The 9,011-nt window shown below is 37.1% G+C and overlaps 1 protein-coding gene across 1 annotated transcript in view; it reads left to right on the top strand.

Annotated features, from left to right (window-relative positions):
- SRRM1 (serine and arginine repetitive matrix 1) overlaps positions 1-7,106 on the top strand; it is a 42,101-nt gene extending 34,995 nt beyond the window's left edge. The window contains exons 15-18 of the mRNA XM_042780268.1: positions 965-1,429; positions 1,982-2,177; positions 3,834-4,043; positions 7,002-7,106. Of these exons, the coding sequence (XP_042636202.1) occupies positions 965-1,429; positions 1,982-2,177; positions 3,834-4,043; positions 7,002-7,106 (976 nt within the window). The remainder of the gene's footprint in view (positions 1-964; positions 1,430-1,981; positions 2,178-3,833; positions 4,044-7,001) is intronic.
- The last annotated feature ends 1,905 nt before the right edge of the window (positions 7,107-9,011 follow it).

Genomic DNA, 9,011 nt, shown 5'->3' on the forward strand with positions numbered 1-9,011 from the left:
ATCTATTTCTGGGTTCTCAATTCTATTCCATTGGTCTATGTGTCTGTATAGTTGGTTTTGGGATCCGGCCGTGTGAGACCTCCTACTTTGTTGTTCTTTAATAGTGCTTTGCTTATCCAAGGTCTCTTTCCTTTCCACCTATTGGATCTTTCAGCTTAATAATGGTGGTTTTTCCTAGGACTCCTCCTCCCCCTTTTGAGTTCAAAATCTGAAAGATCCAGAGCAAATTAGGCAATTGACCCTGAATGCTATATTCACGGCTGATTCCTAAGATGCAAGTTAGGATAGAGTAACATTAAGGTAAAGGCCAGTTAACCACTAGTTGGATTTTCAGAGATGCATTCTACCAAGCAGTAGACTTAGATTTCCATTGAAAGAGGTGTTTTGTTTTGTTTTGTTTTGTTGAACCAGAAAATAGAACAATCTCTCTTTGAAGGGGGGTAGAGATGTCTTTAAAGCTATATGCAGTGAATTCTAATTATTAATACAGAGTCCAAACGCCAGTTCAGAGAGGACACCACATAGGAGAGCTCTTTAAAGCACAGACTTCCTGAGTAAGTTGACTATAGTAGAATCCTGCTAATTTAGTTACCTAGTTACTATATAATGATAATTGCTGCTGACAGTTATTACCTCAGAGCAATACAAGATACTTTTTAAAACCATTACATTGATTCCGTATAGATTGTGTTAAATGACTTTTGATAAATTTGAGTTACTTGTAAAAATGCCAATTCCTCCATTAACCAGAATGTTCTGTTTTATAGTCACTGGAGTAAACAGGAGTTTACTGAAAGATTTTTTTACTTTAAATGAGGATAAAAGTAGAGTATGTCTGCTTAAAGAATATATTGTATATACCTCATGTTGACTGCAGTATTATCTTAATTGCTGTTTAGTGTTCTTTGCATTCTGTTTTCTTACTCTTTTGGTCTTTCAGCTTAATGATGGTTGTTTTTCCTAGGACTCCTTCTCCTCCCCCACGTCGACGCTCACCTTCCCCTAGAAGATACTCTCCTCCAATACAGAGGAGATACTCTCCTTCTCCACCTCCAAAGAGAAGAACTGCTTCTCCCCCTCCTCCACCTAAACGAAGGGCATCACCGTCTCCACCGCCAAAGCGTAGGGTTTCCCATTCTCCACCTCCCAAACAGAGAAGCTCCCCAGTCACCAAGAGACGTTCACCTTCATTATCATCAAAGCATAGGAAAGGGTCTTCCCCAAGCCGATCTACCCGGGAAGCCCGATCACCACAACCAAACAAACGGCATTCGCCTTCACCACGGCCTCGAGCTCCTCAGACCACCTCAAGTCCTCCCCCCATTCGAAGAGGAGCATCATCATCACCCCAGAGAAGGCAATCCCCTTCTCCAAGTACTAGACCCATTAGGAGAGTCTCCAGGACTCCGGAACCTAAAAAGACAAAAAAGTAAAAATATTTTATGCTTTTTGATTAGAATTACTAACTTTCATAGCTTTGTATATTTGGATGGTTATATTTGGTTGGTTTTTTTTTTTTTTAATCATCTGCGAAATTACAGAAAGGAATGAGCTATGAATACAAACTTTTAAGGCAAACTCTACATACTGTTCACTGATCCTTTTCTGTTTTCAGGATAGTTCTTTATAGCATAAATAGTTTATTGAAGGGTGTTCTTCCAAAACTAAACTAAGTGGCATAGAACATTTATTTTGTGTCCATATGAGACTGATAAAAGCAGTGTTAAACACAGTGTAAGTAACTGGCATTTACTAATTTCATACAGAGAAAGCATTGTTAATAGAATGAATGAAAGAATGTAGCTGTTTATTCTCCAGGAGACTTAGTTGATGTAAATTTGATGTGTTAGTAGAGTCAGTAACCTTTGCTATACAGTATTTGAGATCTGTGACTTGGTTGCATAATGGTGGTTGGTTATTTACTCTTAAGATCTCTATTTTAGGGTGCTAAATGTTTTATTTTACTCACTTTTGTGTCTAGGGCTGCCTCACCAAGCCCTCAATCTATAAGGAGGGTCTCATCTTCTCGATCTGTCTCAGGATCTCCTGAGCCAGCGGCTAAGAAACCCCAAGCACCCCCATCACCTGTCCAGTCTCAGTCACCCTCTACAAATTGGTCACCAGCAGTACCGGTCAAAAAGGCTAAAAGCCCAACGCCAAGCCCATCACCGGCAAGGGTATGTGTCTGCCTTATTTTGGACCTCTGTTATGATTGCATATGGTTATGTTGAAGCAGAGGGGGAAAATTGTCTTTTGTTTCCCAGAGGAGTGTTATTTTCTGATTCAGGTGAACTTTAAAGAGGCATAATTAAGTACATGATTACATGAATAATCCATTGAGTACCTGATATTCTAATCCCCTACTAATTTGTGATATGTCTTAATACTGTTACATTCTAAAATTTTAGAGATTGAGATTGGACTATATAGAAACTATAGAAAAAAAGTAATCTGGGGGGAAAATAGCTTAGTGTTTTTGCTGTGTTTTAAGTACCATATATTTTGGAATATCTAAGATTATACAGTGAAAATTTGAATCTTAGATTGTGTGTGTAGTATGATTTAATTGTATAAAGAAAAAAAATAATCACAAAGAATTTACTAAAATGTTGACAGTGATTATGTTTTAGAAGAGGAATGGTTAAAAAGTTTTTTCCTTATGTGTTTTTCCCCCCCTACACTGGATACATTTGTATAATAAAAAATGAACCTTGCTACATGCAAAATAGTAGCCTTAATGGAAAGTACTTTACTGTCCCATATAGTCTTATCTTTAACAAGCTATGTAAAAGTAACATTCTTATTTCCACTTTTTTAAGTTTAAATAATCATTAAGATCAGATAAATACTAGGATTCTGGCTATGTTTCCCCTTTGGTGGGTCATAAGTCAGGTCTCTACAGAAGCAAATTGCCTGGTCTTCCTTCCAAGGAGTGGCTGGTGGATTTGTGCCACCAGAGCTCCCCAAGTGATTAGATACTCATCTTAATTATTATTGTTGTTAGGTGCCCTTGAGTCCTTTCTGATGCTAACTCAGCAACACAGTATAACAGAGTAGAACTGCCCCATAGGGTTTCCTAGGCAAAGCTTGCTGGATGAATTCAAACTGCCAGCTTTTGGGTTAACCAGCTGAGGGCTTAACCATTGCGCCACCAGGGTGCCTTTTCCATCCTAATAGAAAACATACTAATTCTAGATTTAATTATGGCAGAGTCTGCCTTTTACATAAATTTGGTATATATGCAGTGAAAGAAGAACAAATCATGGAGAGGTCAGATGGTGACTTGGGCATGCCATTAATACAAATATGTATTTAAAATAATGGCTGGTGCTATGAAAAGCTTGCTACATAGCAGGATAGTGTTCTGGGTGATGAAAGATATTGCCATTGAATCCTCACAACAGGTTTATTATGTTTTATATCCATTTTAGATTATAAAAAGGACTCTGAAAAAGTTAAGCAATTTGGCTAAGGTCAAATAATTAATTAATGCATGAGTTAGAAATCAGCTCAGATCTAGTTGACTCCAAATGCCTCTCTTTCTATTGTGCAATGAAGCTTTTCCATGCATGTGGAGGTGTATACCCTTTCTACTCTTAGAATCTGTGAAGAATATCTTTATTTTCAATGTGATCTGCCAGTTAAGAAAACTGTCTCTGGGAATCCTTTTCTTGGTGATAACTGGCCTTAGGCCTTTTATTCCCCTCAAACCTTAAGAGATCCTGAGATTTGCACATTTAGGAATTCTCTGAATGAAATAGTATCTCTTTAATCTGACAGAACTTTAGTCTGATTGATTTTATTGCCTTGTATTGGTCTTTCTGAATTTCTAGAATTCAGACCAAGAAGGAGGCGGAAAGAAAAAGAAGAAAAAGAAGGATAAGAAACACAAAAAGGATAAAAAGCACAAGAAGCACAAAAAACACAAGAAGGAAAAGGCTTTGGCTGCAGCTGCTGCAGCTGCTGTCACTCCTGTAGCCATTGCTGCACCCACAACCACATCAGCACAGGAAGAACCAGAGGCAGAGCCAGAACCTAAGAAGGTATGTATGGACTCTGTGGACATAGCTCTTGTGTTGTTGTTGTTGTTACTTGCCATCGAGTCGGCTCCAACTCATAGCAACCCCTTCTTGGGTTTCAGAGGCAGTATCACTACACAAGTAGGATTGCCCAACCTTCCTTCCAAGGAGTGGCTGGTGGGTTTGAACCGACAGCTTTCTGGTTAGCAGTGAAGTGCCTCAGGCACTATGCTACCAGAGCTCCTATAGCTCTTGTAGTTCTATGCAAATAGCTAAACCACTTCATTTTGAAAAGTAGCTAAATCTTTTTTATGTATTTTTATTCTTTAATTTCTTTTTTATTTAATCATTGGCTGTTCATTTGGTTGTTTTCTTCTGATCTCAATGATTGCTACAAGTAGGAATTTTTTAGCACCCAGCCCAGGATGAGAACACAAATGGCTGCCTTAAGAAGCTCAGTAGAGTTTGTTTTTGTTTTCTTTTTAATATTTTGTGTTTTCAGTGAAAGTTGACACAGCAAATTATGTTTCCATTTAACAGTTACTACATGAATTAGAATAATTGGTTACATTTTTCACAGTGTTTTCCCTTCTTAATAAGTCCCTTCTGGATGTTGGGTTTTTTTGTTTTTTGTTTTTTGTTTTTTTTTTAATTGTAATTTGGGTGAAAGTTTACAGAGCAAATTCACTTTCCATACTGCAGTTCACATATACTTTGTCTCATGATATTGACTATAGTTTACCACAGTGCAACAGCTCCCCTCCCACTTCCTTCCTATAGTTACCTTTTCCCAGTGTCCTTCCCTCCATGCACTCCTGCCCGCGAGCTGTGCATACACAGCCCTTGTTCTCCCGTGCATACAAAGCCCTTCTTGTTCTCCCATGATTGTTCTCTCCAAGGAGTGTATCCACCTAGTGTAAATATTCACCTCATATGTTCTTTTATTTGGCTGGAAGCCACAGGTGTGAGTTCAATTCCAGACCTGAAGGGCAGCTAGGGACTATAGTCTCAGTGGCTCTGTCAGGCTCTGTCAGAACAGCAAACCTGGTCCCTTTTTTTTTTTCTCTTCCTCCCCTCCCCCCTAAATGATTTTGAGTTTTGTTCCACATTGTTCTCCCACTCTATCCGGGATCTCCTATGTAAATCCCCCTCTGAATGGTTGACGGTGATAGCCGGACACTATCTAGTTCTTCGGTCTCTTAGTCGTATAGGCTGAGGATCGTATGGCATACCAGTCGGTTGGACTGTTTCCATGAATCTTTAGTTTTCTTCATTCTTCTTTGCTCTGGAGAACCATCATAGCATTTAGATGGCCACTTACAAGCTTTTAAGATTTAGTTGTTACTTGCCAGCGTAGGATGTGGAACAGTGTTTTGGGTAGTATGTTATGCCAGTTGAGCTTGATGTCCTTCTGGATGTTTTGCTGCCAGTTATTTGGGTTCCCTGTCGTCTTACTCTTTCCCTCTTTGCTTTAGAGTAATTACTTTAAACATTGAGGTGTTTAATTATTTTATAATAGCTTTATTTAGATAAATTCGCATAGCATACAATTAACTCATCTAAAGTGTACAATTTAATGATTTTTAGTTTATTTGTAGAGCTGTGCAGCCATCACTGTAATCAAATTTAGAACATTTTATCTCTCTAGAAAGCAGTCACTCTTTAGCTATCCCTTTCCCCCAGCTATAGGCAGTCGCTAGTCTACTTTGTCTCAATGGATATCTCGGCATTTCATATAAATTCAACCATACAATATATGATCTTTTATGACTGATTTTTTTCACTTAGCATAATGTTTTCAAGGTTTATACATGGTATAGCATGAATCAGTAGTTCATCCATTTTTATTGCCATTATATGGATATATGCTGCATTTTATTATGTATTTTTGATTATACATATCCTGGTGAGTATCAAATGATAGCTTAGGGTTTTGATTTTCATTTCTGTGATGGCTAGTGATGTCTTAATAGGCATCTTTTCTTGTGTTTATTGTCCATTTGTCTATCTTCTTTGGAGATACATCTGTTCAGCATCCATGCCCATTTTCTTTATCAGATTGTCTTTTTTGAAAAAATTGCATTTTAAGTGTTGGACTTATAGTTTGGATGGTTAAAAATGTCAAATTCTGGTTTGAGCCTTCCTAGCAACCAGAACAGTCCAAAGGAATTACTACTACTTTCATATTAAGTAATTTCACCAGAAAGGCAATTATATCTTAAGTAGTAATGTAGGGAAAACAAAATGGTTAGCTTTTGAAGTCTCTTCACTAGGTGGTTTGCCAAGAAATAGAGTACAGTAAAAGAGCAAGACTTCAGTGTGATTAGGACCCTGGGCTTTAACCAGCTATCTGTTGAGAGAATAACTTGTTTCCAGAGGTACATGAGAAGTTAGGAGTAATGGGTGTTTTTCCTTATTTTCACAAATAGAATCAAACAGGTTTGAAACACATGTAGATTAGTACTAAAAAATAATTATTCTATTTCCTTTTATGTAGCTCTTAACTTCAAAAAAGTGCTTTGTCTCGGGTGACACAAAGCAAACCAAGGGAAATTTAAGTTATTGATCCCAGATCTACTTTCATCTTTAAGTAGATTTTATGAATGTATTTTGTTCATTGAATTCATTGTTCCTGTGGAAACTGATTAGACATTATGTGGACTGGAAATCAAGAGGCTCAGGTGCTTATCTTAGCTTTGACAGAACTAGTTCTGTGACCTTGGGCAAATTATTGCAGCCTGTTTCTCACTTATAAATGAAAAGTAAAACTAAAGTCTCTTCCACTTTAAAAATATAAAGAAGGAAGTGACATTGATCAGGTCACATGTGTCCTATTACTTAACAGGCTGAGCCTGCCTCTCTGGACAGTAAGGCAGCAGCATCCTGAGCATCTGTATTTGGCCTAGACGTGATTCTGCACTGTTCTCACCATCTTCTATCCTAGTCTCAAAACAAACAATATAACTATTTTTTGTTTTTCAGGAGACTGAAAGTGAAGCTGAAGATAACCTTGATGACCTAGAAAAGCACCTGCGCGAGAAGGCCCTGAGATCAATGCGGAAGGCTCAAGTGTCCCCACAGTCCTAGATGGGAATGTTTGTTATGATGTAAATTTTATTTGGTTTGTACTCAATTCAATTTCAAAATTGCTAAAATGTGTTTGAGCTTTAGACTATAACATTTGTTGTAATAATTGCTAGGTTGAAGTTCACCATGTAAAAAAAGGGGGGCATGGATTTATATTGCAAAAGGTGTCCACAGTGTATTAGTGATATTCTTTTCATTGACAGCTTTGACGTAAATTCATTTAGAGTAAAAAAATTTTAAGCCAAAAAGAGAATCTCTTTTTTAAAAAAGGGGTTTTAAATATAGTTGGCATTCTTATGGTTTCTTTACTAAATGCCCCTGGATACTCCCAGTGGCTTTTTTTTTCTTCCCCTCCCTCTTTTTTCATTTGAGTCTTAGCACTCATTTAAGTTATACTTCTGACCTTGTATGGTTTGTAAGTTTGCCCAGAAATAAGACCACTGTTGAACTACCACAAAAGTATAAATGAACATTTTAATGCCACGATCTTTCCTGTTGCCTGTGGAGTCTCTGCTGAAATGAATCAGGATTTGAGCTCTAGGATAAAACAGAAAATGAAAGCATGTTGTTTGCCAGGACACTGTGGGTTTATATTGATGTGTAACAAGTTGATTTGGAACACTGGAATTTGATTCTATTCTGCTTTTGTTTTTTTTTTTCCTCTCTTTCTTTTGTAAAGGCAATTAACTAGTCCCAGGAAGGATCCTTCAAGTTATATAAAATTTAGTTTTTTGAAATGTCATGGCTTATTCATAATTTGTCTTGTTCTTCCAATTGGCATATACAGTTTTCAGAGCTCTTGTATTTGGAAGGCTAGAAGGGCCCAAACTTTGAAATAGTGTCTTGTTTTCACTGTTTTTGTTTTTCAGGTTTTTTTTTTTTTTTTTTAAACTAAAGCTATATAAAGCTTGTGGATTAAACAGAATAAATTTCTAAATTTAAAAATGTTTGCCACTCTTTTTACTTACCTGTCTTAGGCAGAGAAACCTACTTTTCTTAGAAATCTTGTAATGTCTAGGTTTTTATGACTTGGCACCTTGCGGGGGGCTGGGTAGAGAAAAGGTGGTGTGATTAAAATATTTAATAACTATGACAAGTGCTATGAGGAAAAGTGCAGGATGCAGGAGAATATAGCCAAGGGCAGGGTGAGTTAACCAGGCAAAGGGTAAGAGAAGTGTATTTCAGGCAGAGGAAACAGTTGTGTAGATGCTGAGGCAAAAGGTTGTGGCACGTTCAAGAAAGTAAATGAAGGTTAAGGAATGAGCAGAGCAAGAAAATTTGAGGAAACTGAATTGGTAGAATAGTAAAAGACAAAATGACAACATTAATATGAAATTAAAGGGGAGAGTATTATCACCAGGAATCAATCAGGTTGACTCATGGCAGTTAATTTGATTATAATTTTTGTAGTTGAAGCAAAAAAAGGAGGAAAATGCCTTCTAGGCTAGTTTCAGGAAAACTTAGCAAGAGGTTTTTTGTTGTTGTTGTTTTTAAATACGAAATTATGTGGACGTAATAGATACACCTCTAGCAGTGAGGGGCTGTTTTTAAAAGTGATTTGTGGAACTCCTTCCATAGAGACTGAACGGAGGTCTATGGTGACCACCCATGATTGATTGTTAATAAGTGGTAGCAACTCAAGAGTTTTCAGGGATGTTTACGTGGCTTCCTTTTGATTTTTATAATTCTGTGATGTAGTAAAAGCAGTTTATCTTGTTTCTAAGATGGTTGTTACATACCCTTTATAATATGAATAGACAAATGAACCTCATTATGGTACTCGATCTTTTTAGCCAATCATTCATTTATCAACCCAATTATTAACTTGTCTTATTTATTCACTGAATTAATCATTCCTGTCCTTGACTGAACTTCACTTGTTACAGTTACCAGAAATACCCGTTT

Source organism: Orycteropus afer, unplaced genomic scaffold (assembly GCF_000298275.1).
Source record: "Orycteropus afer afer isolate SDZICR_OR568_19922 unplaced genomic scaffold, OryAfe1.0 scaffold00031, whole genome shotgun sequence".
Taxonomy (NCBI): Eukaryota; Metazoa; Chordata; class Mammalia; order Tubulidentata; family Orycteropodidae; genus Orycteropus; species Orycteropus afer.